We start from the raw sequence: 19,484 nt of genomic DNA on the forward strand, positions 1-19,484 counted from the left end.
TCCTAGCTAATATGCTACCTTTATAAATAAAAAAAATTGCATGTCTTTCACTTTTTAAACTGGAAATCTCTTACCTACTACTCTTAAATCAAATCATAATTGTGATCTTACTCACTGTCAAAAGTAAAAAATTATATGTATACAAGTTCTTTAGTATTAATTAATTGTTTACTTATTTTTTTATTATAAATTATATCTAGATGTTTTTTTTTGGTGGAATATCTACACAATGTAAAGAATGAAAGGAGTTACATGCGCATGCAAAAAGTCTTCTCACGGTTGCAATTCACATTAAAACATACTCTCCAATTCAAGTTTCGCAAAACAGGTAATTTCTTGTAGTGAAAAACTTTCCATTCTTTTTATTTCTAGTTCACATTAAAAAAAAAATCAATTTCTTGCCCCAAATTTCTCTATTACCAGCTACAAATTTGGATTTGGATTAGCTAAATGTGGACATACTATTTCTGCTCTTGTTAGAAATTTGTTTTAGTGGATTATCAACCGCACGCAATTTCAAGAGATAAAGTTCTTCATCACGAGTTCATTATAAAAAGGGCTGAGAAGGTCTAAATTTTTAAGATAAAAAATGGCATCTATCCCTCATCTCTCTTTCGTGTCCACAGTCAACAATTTCTCTCCCTACTCCACCACTCCCCCTTCTTCCTTGCATCCATTTTCACAGTTCCAATCCGCTAAATATAAAAAACCAAAACACCATCACATTCCAAGAGTGACATGCAGTGGAAACCAAAACAATCCAACACCAAACCCTTCCGAAGGAGAACCTCCACATATTGTAGGACATAGGAGAAGCGTTCTATTTGGCTTAGGAGGATTTTGTGGTGCTTCTACACTTAACAACAACAATCCTTTTGCATTTGCTGCACCACTATCCCCGGACATAACCACATGCGATTCACCAAACCTACCTGCGGGTGCAGAACCAACCAATTGTTGCCCCCCACCATCTGCTTCTACAAATATCATAGATTTTGAGTTCCCTCCCTCTAACCAACCCTTGAGGGTAAGACCAGCCGCACATTCGGTCAATGATGACTATGTAGCCAAATTCGAAAGAGCCCTAAACCTCATGAAAAACCTCCCATCTGATGATCCACGTAATTTCACCCAACTAGCGAACGCTCATTGTGCTTATTGTGATGTGGATATAAGCTAGTTGGATTCCCTAATGTTGGTCTTCAAGTGCACGGCTCTTGGATCTTCTTCCCTTTCCACCGATGGTATCTTTATTTCTATGAAAGGATCTTGGGAAGCTTGATCAATGACCCAACCTTTGCCATTCCATTTTGGAACTGGGATTCTCCTCAAGGCATGCAAATTCCTTCCATTTATGCAAACCCTACATCACCCCTTTACGACACTCTCCGCAGTGCCAATCATCAACCCCCAACAGTCATAGATCTTGACTTCAATATTGATAATCCTGGTGCTGGTGGAAATATCTCCACCAACCTCACCATAATGTATAGGCAAGTTGTGTCTAATGGAAGGACTCCCACGTCGTTCCTTGGAGATGCTTACCATGCTGGGGATGAGCTTAGCCTTGGTGCTGGTGCTGGCTCCTTAGAGAACGTTCCACATGGCACTGTTCATCTTTGGACTGGTGATAGCAACCAACCAAACTTTGAGGACATGGGTACTTTCTATTCGGCTGCAAGAGACCCCATTTTCTATTCTCACCATTCTAATCTTGATAGGATATGGTCCATATGGAAGAAGACACTTGGTGGGCGAGATTTCACTGACTCAGATTGGTTAGAATCTGGGTTTCTCTTCTACGATGAGAATAAAAATCTTGTGCGTGTAAAGGTTAAGGATTGTCTAGACGAGAGAAAGCTAGGGTATGCTTACCAAGATGTAGACATTCCATGGTCAAACTCTAGGCCCACACCGCAAAGGTCTAGGGTTCAAAAGGTTGGTACTGTAGCACATGTTGCTGAGACTTCAAGGAATGTGAAGTTCCCATTGATGTTGGATTCAGTTGTGACGACAATGGTGAAGAGGCCAAAGAGGTCTAGGAGCAAGAAGGAGGAGATTCTAGTGGTTGAAGGAATTGAGTTTGAGAAGAACACACCTGTGAAATTTGATATGATTATTAATGGTGAAGATTATAAGCTAATCAAACCAGATAATTCAGAGTTTGCAGGAAGTTTTGTGAGTGTGCCTCACTCGCATAAGCATAAAAACAAGAACATCGTTACTTCTTTGAAGCTGGGACTAACGGATGTGTTGCAAGATTTGGGAGCAGAAAATGATGATAGTGTTATGGTGACGCTGGTTCCAAGGTTTGGGAAAGGTCGCATCAAAATCAGAAACATCAAGATAGAGTTTATTGCAGATTAAAATAAAATTATTTATATAACTTCTTTTATATATATATGGTAGTAATACGGATATATAATATGGTGGTAATGCATGGTCCTATAAAAGCATTTCCGATTACGCGAGTGATTCGGAAGGAGATAGTATAGTTCCTGTACAATAAATTCGTGGTTTCTGCATTGGAATAGCCTATCTTATGCTGATTTACAGCGATATCATATATATGAGAATACTTGATAAATAAAATAGTATGTTGTTTTTCTTGTGATTCTTGTCAAGAGTAAAAAATTGTTTTCCAGTTTTAATTCTGTAACTTAAACACTTTAAATATTATATTGAGTAAATTTGTGTTGCTGGTGTAAACTAATATTTCCCTTGTTTTAGTTAATGTTTGTAAACACTTAATTAATTTTATTATGATAAATACAAACAAATAATTAATTAAAAAATAAAGAAAAATAAAATACAAATATATATACATATATAGGAAAAAAAACTAATAATGAAAAAATAAGATATAAAATTTATTATGTTCGACAAGACATTTACCTACTAAAAGGTTTATTTGATTGTTTCGTAAGTAAGTTTTTTTTAATAATTTCAGTATTTTTTGAAATATTATTTGAAATAATCTTTTTTTAAACATTAATTTTTAGTTTTTATGTTTTTTTATTTTTATTCTTAATATATTTATTTATTTTTATTATTAATTTTTTTAAAATAAATTACTATTTTATTATTTTTCTTGTCATTTTATATTTTTCAACTATTTTAAAAATTAATTTTATTGAATATTTCTAATTTAATAAATTAACTTTTTTAATTTTCAGCTACTAATTTCTCGTTACCAGCTCATTTTTTAGCTTTCAACTAATTTTTTAATTAGTTTGACGTGACCAATTGACCATAAACGGAAAAGGTTTTGATCCATTCATTTCAGGTGAACAGTAATTTTATGCAATTTGGTTCAAAGAACAATCAAAGGAAAAATATAAAAACGGTTAATCAGCATGCTCGAAGTTCATGCATGAAAACAAAAGATAATGGAGATCAATGTTATATCATACTCAAACACGTTAACAACAACTATAATGAAGAGAATGCTACAAAAAAAGCTGAATAAGGAAATACGTTTTCTGAACGTTAAAAGAATGGGAAAAAAATTTAAACAAAAGGAAGGAAAATTTGAGCAGCAGTTCCCTGTATGAAGAGAAAATACTTGCACTCTTTGCACTCTATAAGGCTCTCTCATGCATAACTCTGCATTAAAAACAGACGTACCCTCTTAATTACTTCTTTTTTTCCCTTAGAAAAGTCTCAGATATAAGAAACCTTAGCATTAATTTCTCCATTCACGGATCAATATCTGCTGTCGCCATTCCCTCCTCCCTTTATGTCCCCCAATTAGAAATTGACAACTCAGGAAAATAATATTCCCTGCTGTCATTATTCAAGAGGTTTCAAGGAGTTTATAAGTTTGTCTCTTCTATATTTCTTCTTTTGACAACTCAATTGGAAATTGACAAATCAGTTATTTAGTTTAATATTTGGTTCCGTTTTTAAATTTTTACCCGTGTGTTGATTTTCATGTTAATCTCTGATGTTGTTTCTGTTATTTGTATACTGTATATAGGTACAGAGTTTCCGACGAAATGTCCCCTATCTGTGCACAACGTGAAGCTAAAGTGATTGAAATCATTCCATTTTATTGTTATTTCTTTTTATTCTTTATTACTTTATGTTATTTCATTAAGTTAAATGTTAAATTGACTGTGTTTTATTGCTTTGTTTTTAAGTGTGCAGAGACTATTAAAAAAAGTTAGGAAAAAATGATAAAACATGAAAAATATGAATTAGTTTGAAAAGCAAAATATTAAAAAATGCTTATTCTTTTTTTTAATTAGTTCGTATGACTCATATAAGTGTTTTTTTTTAAAAAAAATTCAAAAATATGTTTTACAAATTAATAACCCAATCAGAAGTCGAACTTGTGACTTTCGCGTTATTAGCACCACGAACTAAAATAATAGATCAATTATGTTATAAAATAAATAATATTGTTATATATAACACTAAATTTTTTAATGTATATTTAATGCGCATATAAATTTAAATAATAAATTTTATAATAATTAATTTTGATTTATTAATAAATTAATTCATACGGATTACATAATCCGTATAATTCATACGGATTAACCAATCCGTATGAGTTATACAAATTACATAATCTGTAGAAACAGAAAATACTTAAGAACATTTTTTAAATTTTATTTTAATATTGGATGCGCAAGTAATATACCTTGTGCACCTAGCAACACCCAGGATTGGCTGCTATTTTGTACTAGAGCCCAACTATCCATGGTATGGTGTTAGGTGGCTTTTTTACCAATTAGGGGTAAAAAATTTCTCAATTTTCAATCGGGGGTATATTTTAAAAATATTATTCAAAATTTGATAAGTCGTAACAGGTCTTACGACTTCTAACTCAGATTGACTGTTATTTTTTATTTTTTTGACTGAAGTCGTAAAATTCAGTTCAAATGTTATTTTTTTATGACTTTAAAGTCGTAAATATTTTTACTTTTTTAAACTGAAGTCTTAAAATTATTTATGAATTTTTTTTCTTGGTTTTAAGTCGTAAATTTTTATTTAAAAAGGTTTACGACTTTGAAGTCGTAAACATGCTTTTTTATTTTAAATAACTTCTTTTTTTCTATTCGTACATCTGTTTTTGTTTTGTTAACCATTTTTTTCTTTTTGTAAATCTATTTTTTCTTTTAATTTACAATTATTTACGATTTTATATTTATGTTAAACAAAAAATTTAAATAATATATTTAAGTATATAGTAAATATGCAATGGTATATAAGTCAAACTAGACAAAATATATCATGTGAAGGAGTAGTATCTATTGAGGTTGTAAATCTACTTTACAATTTTAATCATTCTTGATATTAGTATTCATTATTATTTTTAACTTTGTAAATTTGAATCACAGTATTATCTTGGTCATCTTAATATTATTTATTATATATTTAAATATATTTTTAAATTTTTTTATTTAAAATAAAAATACAACCATAAATAATTATAAATTAAAAGAAAAAATAGATTTACAAAGAGAAAAAAGAGGTTAACAAAACAAAAACAGGGGTACAAATAGAAAAAAAATCTGTTAAAAAATAGAAAAAGATAAAAAAAAAGGTTTTACGAAAAAAGTCATAAATAATTTTACAATTTTAGTTTATAAAAAATAAAAATATTTTTGAATTTAAAGTCATAAAAAAACATTTGAATTGAATTATAAATTTTACGACTTCAGTTAAGAAAAAAAAAATAAAAATAACAAGTCGAAACAGATGTTACGATTTCTGAGTTAAAAGTTGTAACATTACATCTTATTCCGTTTTAAGTAATTTTTTTAAAATATACCCCAATTAGAAAATTGGAATTTTTTTTATCCCTAATTGGTAAAAAAACCGTGTTAGGTTGTTGCTTCCTCATCTCCGGTTATTTCTCACACCTCCTTTTGGTGTTTGGAATAGTCAAATCCAAAATGTAAAATTATATTTCAAAATGCAATCACTTTTTTTACTTCCAAATGCTAAGAAAACAAAATTTTCTTATGTGTAAATATAAGATAATCTTATATCACTACATTAGAATTATTTTTTCATGACCTGTAAATTCTAGTAATAAATAATAATAATAAAATCGTATAACACTTATACATTCTTATCCTTTTTTTAAGAGAATCTGATATTTATTACTACCAATCACGTGGAAACAAAGAATACATCAGATAAGGAGAGCAGAAATCTGGTGAGGATGTTCCTCCAACCAGTATTACTCACATCAAAATTATAAGCTAACTTAAAAAGACTATCAGCTTCCATATTGCTTCCTCTTTTAACATGACAGAGCCTACAAGCTGCAAAACTTCGAGATTTCGTTCTGTAGTCAGAAACTAATCCTCCAAAATAGCTATAATCCCCTCCAATAGAACGATCCCAGGCCTGCTTAAGGCGAATGCAATCAGTTTCAAACAAAACTTTTGTAAACAGAAGTTCTGCATCCGTTATCATCACCTAACGAAAACAGTATATATATACACACACACATCCTTATCCTTACCTTAATATGCAATATAAAATATATAATTCCCGAGAAGGTATATAAATCTATCATCTATATATTAATCTCACCATACCGGATACTAGAGTGAATAAGTGATGGGGGTGCTGGCAAACTTGATAATGGTTCCTGGTGGTCTTATCCAGATAAGAACGGGTGATATGACACCCCGTTTTCTGCTAACGGTGAGAACATGGGGAGCCTCTATTCTTCTGGCATCGGCAACAAACCCATTTAACGCTGTGAGTAAAAGTTATAAGGTTGTCTTAATAACTTAGTTAGAAAGAATTTAAGGGAGAAGAAAAAAAGAAAAGAAAAGAAGGGTTGATTTTCCAATCTTTTACTAACATTCTTACAAAAGAAAAATTAACAATTAACATTAATTAACTGATAAAAAAATTAGTACAAAGTTGGAGTAACGTGTGTGAGTATGACCCACGTACTATTAGCATCAGAAGGGGAGCCCGCCAGAAAATAGAAGTTACCCATGCTCTCAAAGTTAGGAGAAAATGTAAGAACTGCTACAAAACAAAATTGAGCTAGCTTCTGCTCGTTGCTTGTTGGTACTGGTAGTGAAGGAATGATGCTACTTCAACATATATAGATAGTCTATAACATTTAGCTGAAATTATTATGAAAATTATTCAGCTCGGTAGTACACATGTACTACTGCCTTGGTTAGAAAGACTACGATCGTACAAAATCATTAAATCTAATTGGTACTGCACCTCAGTAGCTGACCATCTTTTTCTCTTTTGAGTACAAAAATGGTGGTGTCGACTGTGGGAAAGCTAATAATAGTTTTTAATAGGCTAATTGTTTAAATAAATTTCGATCCTTATAAATTAGAGTTTTTTAAAATTATTTTAGTTCTTAATTTTATTTTAATCTCTTAATTAAAGATTTAATTTTTTTTATTTTAATCCTAATGTTAAATAACAACATTAATTAAAACTATAAGACAATGATATATATATATATATATATATATATATATATATATATATATATTAAATCTCTTGTAAATTAGTCTAATGGCATCAACTTAAATAATAAATATCATATAAAATTAAGTGTGATTATCATTCTGTCAAAAACAATTATGTGGTTATCGTAAATAAAAATGAGTTTGTAAGTCAATTGGGCTAAATGGACGAAGCTTGGTTACCATAATAGATTGTCTAGCCCAAACTGTAACAGGCTTGGGTTATTAGTGGTTTCGAAACACTATCCTTCTACCCAGTATAAAAAAAATAGAACTTTAATATCTTATTATACTCTTTTTTGTATAAGTAATTTTCTTTATTTTTTAAATATAAATTAATAATTTTTTAAAACTTTCATTGTTATATTAAATTTATTTTCTTTTTTAAGCTTAATTATTTATGCTCTTCAAAAATAATGTTTTGGGATTTTTTAATTTGGGTAAATTTTATATTTTGGTTAATAAATTCTGAGTAGAAATACAATAATCAATTCAATTTGGATAATTTTTAATAAAAAAAAGAAGATTTGACGGTGTTAAGTAAGAAAAAAAAATTAAAGGAAGGATATTTGTAAAGTTTAAAGATAGAGGTAGCTAGTTAACAAAAACTTAAAAAATTAAATTAACACATAATCTAAACTAGAGGAATCAGAAATGTAATTAATTCCGAAAGAATAGAATTTACTATGTGCGAATTGAGAACGAGAAATTCATTACTTAAAAACACCAATAGATAGAGGAAAAAACAATTTAAAGGGAGCTGTGAAGCACCAAGTCTAGCCCCGTACTTCCAGTAGCAAGAGTTCCCGCAATTGATTTTGAACCTCTTCAAGCAAGACTACCTCCAATAAAATACTATTATAACTCCATTTCTCCAACAATAATTTAATATACAAATGGATATGGACTTGTTTAAAAAAAGAAAAAAGCAAAACCCTGATTTTTTTTAACTATGTAGATGAAGAACCTCACCATGACAAATTTTTAGTCATCTATATTGTTTGAATTGTATTGTAGCCGAGAAAGTCACAAACTACGATTCTGCAAAAGTTTTTTTTTTTTTTTTTTGCTTTTGCTCAAACCATGATTTAGAGCTCCCTAACAGAAAGAGAGAGAAAACAAAGTGCTGATTTGTAGTATCAAGCATATCAAGAAATTAAGCTTGTGCAAGATCATGGCTGGTTGGGGCCACTCTCTATTTCCTTAGCCAATTCTCTTGTCAGCTTGTCAGCACGATCATCATGTCCACCAGCAAATGTATAGACCCGAAATGCCAATTGGAAAGCCCTCCAAAGCAACTTAGCATATTCTTTTCTTTTTCCATCACTAATGTTTGATCCTGAACCTCTGGCAGCAGCATCATTGCGCCTTTCCTGCATTGATTTTATGCAAATGAACATAAAGTTAATCATTCAAAATGATCCTAAGGTGGTTTGATCAAAAGTAAATTGGGTAGGTTTGTGACTGTTTTCTAACCTTTAGTGCTAGCTCCATGCAATTGGAGGAAACATCCACCATTGCTTCTTTGATTTTTATAAGGATGTGGAAGTCGAATTCGATGTTGTGGCCTTTGAATTTCTTGGATTCTTCATCTTTGGTTCGCTCCAAACCATCTAATTCTGTTTTTATCTGTATGTTGGTCTTGTGAGTTAGAAATGAATGTACACACACTAAAAAAAAAAACAATGGCATCATTGAGGGGATAATAAATCTAAGGATCCTGAATCACCTTATTGAAATAACGTTCAACCTTGTCAAGGAACTGACCCATGGGAGTCACTATATTCCAATTTTGAAGCTCAGAAAGTATTGAATCCAACCTAAGATAAAGTGCGGCAGCCATTCTTATAGCGTCTAACTTCTTTGAGGGAAAACCTTCAAACCGAGATAGCACCTACATAGCAATAGAACTTTAGTATCATGGTCTTGAAAGAACTAGCAATCAATATAATATATACAGTAGTGCATTAATTCAAAATTGGAGATAAATGGAGTTTCTAAACTCACTTGTGATTCATCAGTTAGATTCTCAAGAACGGATTCAACATCTTTATGGAACTTAACAAGTTCTGTCATATCCTTAGTCTTGAAATTGGTAATAGAAGATCTCAGTTCTATGATATGTTTTGTGTACCTCTGAACATCTTCTTCTATTTGTTGAAAATAAGATGATCTAGTAGTAAAAATAACAACAGAAAGTGGTGAGACATTTGGTTTCCAAGACTTGGAAACTAACCAAAAGTATTGTCTGGATCCGTGGATTGTCTAAACTGTATACCTTTTTGCCATCTCTGCTAGAGCATCAGCCATTCCTTGTTTTCCTCCAGTGCTTCCGGCTCCAATTGCACCGGTTCTCCCATCGGATGATTTGCCTTTGAGGCTAGATCCTTCCAATTTTCCCTTGAGGGTTCGATACAGGTTGCCTAATTGTGTTGACCTTTTCAGTTTGGTAGTTGCCTTAGGCCGCAAGGATCTCCCTGCTCCAGGTGGAGGAGGTGGTGGAGCAGCAGCTCCGTTTCCTCGTGGCATTGGTGGTGGAGGTGCTGGAGCTAATCCAATTTTCAAAGGCACTGGTGGTATAGGCAGTGATGCTAGTGCTGAACTTGAGCCCAAAGACAGTGGTGGTGGTGGCAGCAGTGCCATATTTGGCTGCAGCACTGGTGGTGTTGGCATTGGAGGTAGTAATGGGACAGTGTATGTTGTGGGAAGGGGTGGTGGTGGTGGCGACAATACCAACCCTGGTGCTTTTTTCTGCAGGGTAGGTGTTTCTAATGGTTTGGGAGATACTGATAGCTTATCATATGTTTCCCCATGATCACTAGTTGTGTCTAAGTGAAGAACTATATCTTGTGAAATGTTTTTTCCATGATTTTCAGCTTTGTGATCTATTATTTCCATGCTTATACTTGGTTCCTTCTCTAACTTATAGATTTCCATGTGTGGTGGTGACGTATGGTAAGATAACCGCTTTAAATCAATTGGGTTCAGCTTTGCCACAGCTTGAATTCTGAGAGACCGAAGTGGTGTGGTACTAGAATGTCTTGGGGTCATGGGTTCTGGAAGGACAGATTTTGGTGTGATAGGAGAATAGCTGCTATCAGAAAAGGAGTTGGACTTGGACATAACTTTTCCAATTTTTGGGTCATCTTCTCTGATATCAAACTTTTCGCTAGCAATATTAATCAAACAATCAAGTGTGGCCGACATAGTTTCACCTGCGAAACAAATAAAATGACAATTAACTGAAATTCTACCAAATTCAACAGAGATATTTGACAGAAATTCTGAATTTCTGATTAACTATTTGATAAGAAAAATGAGATAATAGCATACCCAGTTGCCGCATATTGGTGTTATTTTTACAAGATGGTGACTCGTAATTGTTTTTTTCCATATAATCATTGTTCATCATCCCAGACTCTCCAAGAGACTTTAAAGCCTGGCAGAAGTAGGCAAGACCCTAGAGGAAAATTTTCTACATTTAGTATTCTAGGAGACAAATTTCTGTTGTAATCATAATTAGGATAGTTTTATGTGCTACATGTTGAAACCTGATCTATAGACTTGTCCTTGATATCTGACACTTTTTCGTTTGGTATGATACCCGGGTAAAGCCTTTGAAGGTCTTCCAAGGTTGTAATAACCATCTGCAATATGGCATGAAAAACAAAGGTAGGCAAAGTCATCTTTTATTTATTTATTATTCAATTTAATAGAAATAAGTCATAATTCATAAAGATAAAGTACCTCATGTAAGGAAGCAGAACTATTCAGAGGAGCAAGGTCCATGATGTCCCTGAAGACAAAGATCTTTTTATGGACCTTCATCATTGAAATCAATTGGTCCGCACCAACAAATGACCACTCAATTGGACCTTCATTCTGAGCCATAGAAGACTTCTTGGGTGTGGTAGAGCTTTTCATTGACTGCACATATTAAACTTTGAGAAGGATTCCCATATACAAAATCTGAATAATATTTCGGATAGCTAAAATTGAAATCCCTACATTTTGTACAATAAATGACCCCTTTTAACGTTAGATAATGAAATTTTCTATAATTCTATCTCATGAAGGTTCTCTAAGTGTTTCCACTTATTACACCTTTCAAAAGAAAATTTGATGAATGAAAGGTATTATGCCAACATAACAATTCCGATGCTAAGCAAAATTGAAGCAAGGAACATATCATGTCATGGAAAATACAATGACAAAATATATGGGAATGGCTTTGTCAGAAGTATTAAAATCCTAATATCCAGATTTTGAGTTTGTTCTAATAAGATTTAGTCTGTATGTATTTGCTCATATTGCAACCCCGTGTTGAAACAAGAAAAAGGTCAGAATCTTACCTCAGAAACACATGACTTTCGTCCAAAGAGCATAGGCTTCAAACCACATAATCTGACATTAGCCATGTCTTAATTGGTTTGCTTATATTGACTTGCAAATCTGAAATAAAATAAACATTATGATGTGCGAACCACAACTTCACAAAGCGCGTATAAGCAAGCTGACATGTTCAGCTCAAAATGAAAACCTATTGAAGATAATTAAAAGACAAAATAATTCTATAGAATAATTTACAAGAGAATTCAAACCTTTGTAAGAAATAAAAAAAAAATCAGAAATGAATATTCAAATTGAAATGATGAAAGAAAATGCGAGACATGCATGCAATTAGGGGGTTAGACCTAATGGTGGAGCAACAATTAAATAATGTGAGCTCTAATGTTTATAAAGGCACCTTTCTACTTCTATGTCGTGGGTTTGATGGAGAGCTTTTTGTTGGCGTTTATGCATTGCTTTGTGTCTTCATCACAATTAGCAATAGCTAACTAATGCGCAACACAGAAACTGGTAGTTCAGGAATTGTGACAAATTCAAAAACACCATACATAAAGCTATCAATCCAGGAAATACTATGTGGAAAATGACTACTTTTTTATGATCAAAGACCAGATGAGTACTTTTGTTTTCCACTCACTTTTCACAAAAGGGAGGCGTAATAATTAATTAGAAAAAGGAAGAAAAAAAGAAAGTAAAATATATAACTAGTTGTGTTGAGAACTAAAACAGTAAAACAGAATATACCAGTGTATAGTATATAGGCGGGTTGTAACTAATTTCCTGTAACAGTGTATAGTATATTATGGGCAGGCTCATTGCTAAAAATAAGACAATTTTAAACAGCTTCGACCCTTTGAGATGTCTCTTCGGATTTTCTATATTTAATCAACTCAATAATTTTGTTCAGTTCCCACTTTTAACAAACTACTTAACATAGGTTTTGAATGGTAGGTACAAACACTGAATTTCCTCCCAAACCAAATTCCCCCGCTTCTTATGTTGCTCCAACTTGTTATGAAATAAGTAATAACGCCAGTTTCTTAGAGCATGTTTGTGTACACGTTGCATTCATTCAGTTGGAGTACATTCCAAAGCACCATTTTGTGAAAAGCAAGAATTTCTAGCTTTGCCTTCAACGTCCATTTGAGAGGCCAAAACGAAAAAACAAACACACTATTAATGCCTAAAAAAAGGAATTGAAATTGGGTTTGAATTAAAAAAAAATCTCCATTACTTAGCAATTTGCCCATCCAATTATATATAAATTTTTATTGATGTTGGTTGTTTGCCCCGACTCTAGAATGAGGAGAATCTATTTTTGAGTCTATCATATGAAAGGAACCAAGATTATTTTTCTTAACATGTAAGCACCACATAGCAACGATCTTTTTTTAATTAAAATCAAATTCGTCTTTTGTCTAACAATTTTATTGACCAAAATTCTTGAAATGACAAAGTAGAAACTTCTTTTATATACTAGAGCATTTACCTTCTATTTTTAAAAAAACAAATACGACTTTTCATACTTGAATACATGTACTGTATTTGGTTTGGGGATTCGGAGCAGGCTATTCAATGGCCATTGGCTTGTGCGAATGCGAAGCCTTGACAAAGATTTGAACATTGCAGCTTGACCAAAAGGAGTTTAATTTATGAACACTCAGCATAACATAGATATCCAATAGAAATTTACCTTGTTAGCATATCATATTAATAATTAGAATAACATGATAAAATAGTCAAATCTTAATAAACGTCTGCAAAGTATTTTACATTCACATTCTATATTAAATTAAACTCAAGAAAAAAAATCAGAACATTGCAGAAAGAAGTTCTGAATTTTTCTGTTGTTTCTCTTTATTTTTCCTAGCGGTAGCATAACTGACAATGGAATCACAACTGAAAAACAAAATTCACAATTATATGAAGAAAAACAAAAACTATTTATAAAAGGTTTCATACATTACATAGAACAAAGAATGCCGGGATATACAATCCAACAAAACCTATGACAAGTTTTCACCTACAATTGATAAAGAATCTATTGATATACAACCGTGAAACAAAACAAAATATTTTGAGATTATATAGAAAACAAAACTATTCATTTCATTTTAATCAACGGTTATTTAAACACACTTTACTGTGTGGCTTGCTAAATTCCCCTGACCTTGACAGAACTGATTCCCTTATTCTTGTCACTCTTGGCAGAAATCCTTGCTGTTTTACCTTCAATTTGGTCTTTCTTTGTCGCGGCACGACCAACACCAGAGGATGCAGTTCTTTCAGCAATTCTCCTCTGACGTTCGTTCCGCAATTCTTCCATCTTCTGTCTAATCTCATCTTCCTGTTTACCATCATACACATCATTAAGAGTTAGGAATTAGGATTAATAATAAATGCTATGTGAAATATAACAATGCTACTGAAGAATTGACAAATCACTATACCTGTTCCCTTTTGCTCTTCTGAACTACAGGCTTTTTAGGGAGAGCTGGCTTTCTGGCCCTAGACATGATTTCAGGCTTGCCCTTCCCAGAGGAACATCGCAGCGCTTTTGACTTGCCATCTTTTTCAGAACTTCTTGTTCCAGAAACTTTGGTTTTCGCAGGACTAACAGGAAGGCTGTCATTCACCTTTTCATGAGAATCATCAATGGAGGATCTTCTATTAGTCTCCGAGAAGGAAAAGTCGATTTCATAGTCCATTGTCCGTGAGGCCTCAACAGAGTCCAATCCAGAATCCCGTTTTAGAACTACAAAGAGGTCACTTGGCTCCTGGTTCTTCTCATTTGAAGCAGCTGCTGCATCACTTTCAAGCTTCTTGGCAGCAGATAGATCTGCAACCATACTTAAGTCCGTCTTCCATTGTGAGTCAGAACGATCATTATCTACTAATTGACCCTGTATCATGAAGGAATCGTCAATGAGAATTCGTTCACTTCTTTTCTCATATTGGGAATGACCGTTCACTGATGAAGTGTAATCACCATCAAACACTGCAGGCACAATTGAGGGGTCAGCGCTCCTCATCTTTTCCAAATTATCAACAACAAACCAATCATCTTCTGTTCTGCCCTTTGTTTGTAATGAGTCAGCAGCAAAAGTAGATAATGGATCACTGAGTTCATTACCGTGTTCTTTTGATCTATGTGATAACAGCATTTCTTCACCAATATTTTCCCTGCTCTTTGTAACTGGACCACACTTGTCTACATACTCATCCAGCTTGGAGCCACCTTCATTTCCTCCATCTCTCCGAGTCACAATAAAGGAGTCATTTGGAACTTTAGGATTCTTCAAAACTTGTTTGAAATCAAATTTAGGAGATGAACTAGCACCGTTTGGCATTCTTTCTTCCGAGCTTCTCAACACAAAATGTTCATCCTGGACATCAATTGACTGCATCCTTTCTGGTCCATCAGTTCCGGTCCCCTCATCAATCTTCAAAAGGTTCTGGAATGCATCCCAGTTGTCATTTTTCTTTCCTCCTTCAGAGGCATCACTCAAGTTTTCAGTGAGATCCTCTGCAGTCGCATCACGTGATTTAGTTACATTGTGCCGCACTGCTGCTTTTTTTCCATTAGCACGTTTTTCACCTTTATGGACCTTTTGCAAAGATTCAAGTGCAACACCAACCTTTTGTTTGATGGTTTCGTCATCGATGACATCATCATCTTCTAAAGATTCATCAGAGCCTCCATCCTCATTTCCATTTCTCCTTTTTGGAGTGATGTAGTTGATGTTACGAATCACAACTGTTCCGGATGACTTTCTTCTGTGCTTTTTCCTCTTCAGATCATCCTTCGAAGAATGACTGGAGTGATTCTGTTTATCTGAATCAGATTCACTCCCAGAATCAGGTTCACTTGACTCAGTCTGCTGGTCTTCATATTCTTCAGCTCTTTTCTTGTGAGATTTATCCCTTTTGGTTGCTGATGATTTCTGATTCACTCCCAGTTCAGGAGACCATTGCATATTTGGTACAAGGTAAGGAGGAACAGACTGCATATTAGTCATAGGATATCCTTGGTATGAAGGCATTTGCGGATTTTGAAGATTATACATATATGGAGGTACATTGTAAGGCCAGGGCATTGGCATATGAACATTTGCCATATGTGAAGGTTTCTGATCTGGTGTAGGCAGGTTCACATCTGCACATGACATTCCTTGATATTAAATAAACATCGTATGGCTTATAGAAGCAAAAACTGATATCTCTACGCTCTCTTTAATATGGCTTTATTACATCCAACAGACATCATTATGTGAGCAGATTCCTGGTTTAAGCTTCAGAATGAAATTAGTTCCTTGAAATTAACTAAACACAAAATAGAAATCTTTGCAAGTCTTACATATTGTAAGATCTTTCTGATTTCAACAAAACCATTATCATCATTTCTTATTTTTGTTCTCTTTTCTTCCTAGATTTCTATTTCCCTGACATTAACATATTTGAGTTTTTCAAGCAATTTTAAACCATTTAACAGGTTGATTTAGCCTAAAATTGTAGGTAATGAGTCAAGCCACAGTTTTCAGAATGAAAATAAAGAAAAACTAAAAATGTTAGTTGCTGAACCCACTAAATCTAAAAGATGACATGCAAGAAAAAGAAGCATAGAATAGCATATAATTGATTATTGGGTTTGGTTTGAGTATGATGATAATCTAATTTAAAATTCAGAGATTGGATTTGGATGCCAAAGCTTTGTATAATTTTCTTAAGACATGATATAATTTAGGTAAAGGAAAAGGAAGAAAGGGTAAAAGAATACCTTCTTTTCTGTTTAAAGTAGAATTCGATGTTTCCAGAGATACATTTTCGTCACCAGAAGCAATGCTGTCCTTAGAGCTATTATGGGTGGTTATATCATTTGCCAGTATAATTCCTGATGATCCAGACAATGAGAGTGCTGGTGGTAAGCTTGACTGCATAGCAGCTACTTCTTTTATCCAAAGATCATCTGCATGCTTTTTCTTCCATAATTCCTTAAAATTAATGCAGGCTTCCCTACATACAATAAATATCAAGACTTAAAATTTATTTGAAAGCTAAATGTTTTATGCCAATGAGGCAGGATCCACCGGTCCACAACTATAGGATACTAGTTTTAAATTATGTAGCAGATCTCATTGTAACAAAGCTGGTCTGTTTTATAGAAATTTCCCCCTAATCTGATACACTGATGTATGGCATAGTCCATTAGTAAGTCTGACATAAAGGATGGAATTCAGAGTTTAAAGGAAACTAAAAAATTCACAAGAATATGTTCTCATTTTCTCAATAATCCTTAAATAACAAGGAATGAGAGAACTGACATCCAAAGGTAGTTGAACCTCCATAGCAAAAAGAGGGATCCCCTTAGACAAGTGAAATTTCATGATCTACAAAGTAGGGTCAATTGTTAAATAATTTTAAGTCAGGAAAAGCAAGGGAAAGTTCTTTTGAGGATAATAAATTTACTTTCCAAAAACAGGCTGGAAAAATAGCATTGACATCATAAGTATTGACGATAGTTTCCATTTTACAGTTTACAAGTAAGAACTAGTTAGTTATATCTTTCCGGTTCATACCTTAAACGGACTGCTCCAAATGCATTTGCGAAGTATATGAGATCATCAATGCTGTCAATTTCAAATCCAGCAACAAGACCACGTGTATAAGCCATTGCTTGCTCCTTCCGGAGTAGTGCTATTCGAGACTCTAACAGACGATGCAGTGAAACCCTAAACATTATAGCAATTCAAAGTGTAAGGAAATGTTTCTAATGAACTAGCGAGACATAATAGATTACATTTCATCAACAAACAACAGCAACCATTGAAGAGGGAAGAGAAAATTACTTTGAGTTTTCCTCTTCTTTATTGTCAACACCTTCAAGTACATCATTTAACTGAAGCAAACACAAAATGTAAATTATGAAAAATTGAGAAATTATTAAGAAATTCTAACATTTCTTTTCAGAAATTAAATACCTTTGTAGAATCACTTAACCTCTTTGTGATGCCATTGGCTTGTGGTACGGATCCTAATACACAATAAAATTTTAGTTAAATAACTAGCTTCACTCAAGCAACTCATGATTAGGGTGAAGGAATATTATGCACAATATTACTTCATTGATTCATGGTTGTTTGACTTAATAAGTATTGTTGTTGGAATTTAATTCTACCACATAACACTAAACAATTCATACAGCAATATCCCTAAAACATGTTTAAGTTGCAGCTTGATCCTAACCATACCTTCATCTGGAGTTGCAATGGACATCGATAGAGCATTAGCTTGAAAAGAACTTTCGATCTGAAGAATTTCATTTTCAAGGCTAGCAAACCTCTCCAGAATAGCGGGTGTGCTGACAAAGCGCACAAATCTGTAAAATAGCCCCCACCACAAAAGAAAAAAAGAGAGCAGAATCAGCTTCATAAATCTTAAATTGAAAGAATGCAGGTACTGGATGGAGCAGCAGGGGATACAAATAAAGAAAATCCATATCTAAATCATGAATAATCATTCAAGAGATGGAATTTCTTGATCAATCCACTGATTTGACACTGCCATGTACTTTAATAAGAAATTGATGGGCTGTGAAATAATTATTAGTAGGGACCAAAAAAAAGTAACCTCCAAACGAATCTAAGTAGTAAATAATTGTTATCATTTACGGTTCAAAGGTCCATGAAGAGATATCCTTGGTAGTAATTTGAGTAGAAAATGGTACCTCTTATACTAATTGTGTGAAAAAAAAATTCAAAATTTATTCAGATACCATTCCCATTACAATATGTGCGCATTAGAGGCTTTAATTATGGAGGCTATTGATTCACGGGCTCTCTAAATTTGATTAGAATACACACAAGAAAGTTCTTGAGATCAAAGAAGAGATGAAGAATAATTAATCATTAAGAGGCCAAAAAGGTAAAGTCAAAATGAGCAAAAGTAGCAATGACCTCTCAAACGTGGCTCTGGTGAACCAGAAGGCACCGTTGTTGGGAGGCAGAAGCTTAATTGAGTATCCACCTTTGGAGATCTCATCTTTGAGGAATTTGAGATGAGAAACGAAAGGCTCAAACAACCCAGAAGCTATTTTCTGATGAACACCTCCACAAAACACTAACAACTCACATCTACAAAGAAAACCATCATCAACCAACCACACAGAGTCAAAACAAAAGCACCCCACTAAGTGAAAAATTTGATTTTTCTGATCGTAACTCACCTGGTTCTGGTTGGAGTGAGTTGAAACAAAGCATAATCCAAAATGGCCTTGGAATTGGAATCCATGTCAACCAACCAGTGTGTCTGTCAGAGCATAAGAGAATGCTTGGACAACAACAACGTTAGTGTTATGTTGTGGTGAAGTAACTGAAATGAAGTGAATATGTTCCTTTTTTATTTTCCTTGTGTTATGTGAGAGAAAGGTTTAGCGAGCCAGCAGGGAAATGCAGCATGGCACATGGAGTGTGAAGTGGGGCAATAATAATATAGGATTTCAACGCCGTGGCCACATGCAATAGCGACTCCTTCTGCTTTGTCTGCGTATCTATTACTATCTAACACCTCCTTCTATAGACTCAGAAAAAATAAAAATATAAAAATGTTACATAGGTGACGGTGGTAATTAAGATCTTGTGTTAATGACGGCAGTTGAAAGAGTGTTAT

At 33.4% G+C, this 19,484-nt stretch overlaps 2 protein-coding genes, 1 long non-coding RNA gene and 1 pseudogene across 3 annotated transcripts; 1 reads left to right on the plus strand and 3 right to left on the minus strand.

The window, feature by feature from the left end:
• Window positions 1–589: 589 nt before the first annotated feature.
• Window positions 590–2,609, plus strand: LOC100790269 (polyphenol oxidase A1, chloroplastic-like; annotated as a pseudogene).
• A 3,482-nt stretch (window positions 2,610–6,091) lies between these two features.
• LOC106795514 (uncharacterized) lies at window positions 6,092–7,134 on the minus strand. The gene is made up of 3 exons (XR_001384202.3): window positions 6,928–7,134; window positions 6,561–6,724; window positions 6,092–6,366 (listed from the first exon to the last, which is right to left on the minus strand). It is a non-coding gene; the product is annotated as an uncharacterized lncRNA (long non-coding RNA).
• Window positions 7,135–8,164: 1,030 nt separating this feature from the next.
• On the minus strand, window positions 8,165–12,145 carry LOC100790789 (uncharacterized protein At4g04980). The gene is made up of 9 exons (XM_006594543.4): window positions 11,822–12,145; window positions 11,217–11,396; window positions 11,021–11,116; window positions 10,803–10,929; window positions 9,748–10,684; window positions 9,477–9,642; window positions 9,199–9,363; window positions 8,946–9,098; window positions 8,165–8,842 (listed from the first exon to the last, which is right to left on the minus strand). The coding sequence occupies exons 1-9, from the start codon at window positions 11,885–11,887 to the stop codon at window positions 8,642–8,644; spliced, it is 2,091 nt and encodes a 696-aa protein (XP_006594606.1). The 5' UTR covers window positions 11,888–12,145; the 3' UTR covers window positions 8,165–8,641.
• A 1,617-nt stretch (window positions 12,146–13,762) lies between these two features.
• On the minus strand, window positions 13,763–19,358 carry LOC100817199 (COP1-interacting protein 7). The gene is made up of 9 exons (XM_003543019.5): window positions 19,042–19,358; window positions 18,773–18,949; window positions 18,068–18,195; window positions 17,798–17,850; window positions 17,666–17,715; window positions 17,396–17,548; window positions 16,597–16,832; window positions 14,270–15,975; window positions 13,763–14,166 (listed from the first exon to the last, which is right to left on the minus strand). The coding sequence occupies exons 1-9, from the start codon at window positions 19,104–19,106 to the stop codon at window positions 13,975–13,977; spliced, it is 2,760 nt and encodes a 919-aa protein (XP_003543067.1). The 5' UTR covers window positions 19,107–19,358; the 3' UTR covers window positions 13,763–13,974.
• Between the last annotated feature and the right edge of the window lie 126 nt (window positions 19,359–19,484).

This window comes from Glycine max, chromosome 13 (genome assembly GCF_000004515.6).
Source record: "Glycine max cultivar Williams 82 chromosome 13, Glycine_max_v4.0, whole genome shotgun sequence".
In the NCBI taxonomy this organism is placed as follows: domain Eukaryota; kingdom Viridiplantae; phylum Streptophyta; class Magnoliopsida; order Fabales; family Fabaceae; genus Glycine; species Glycine max.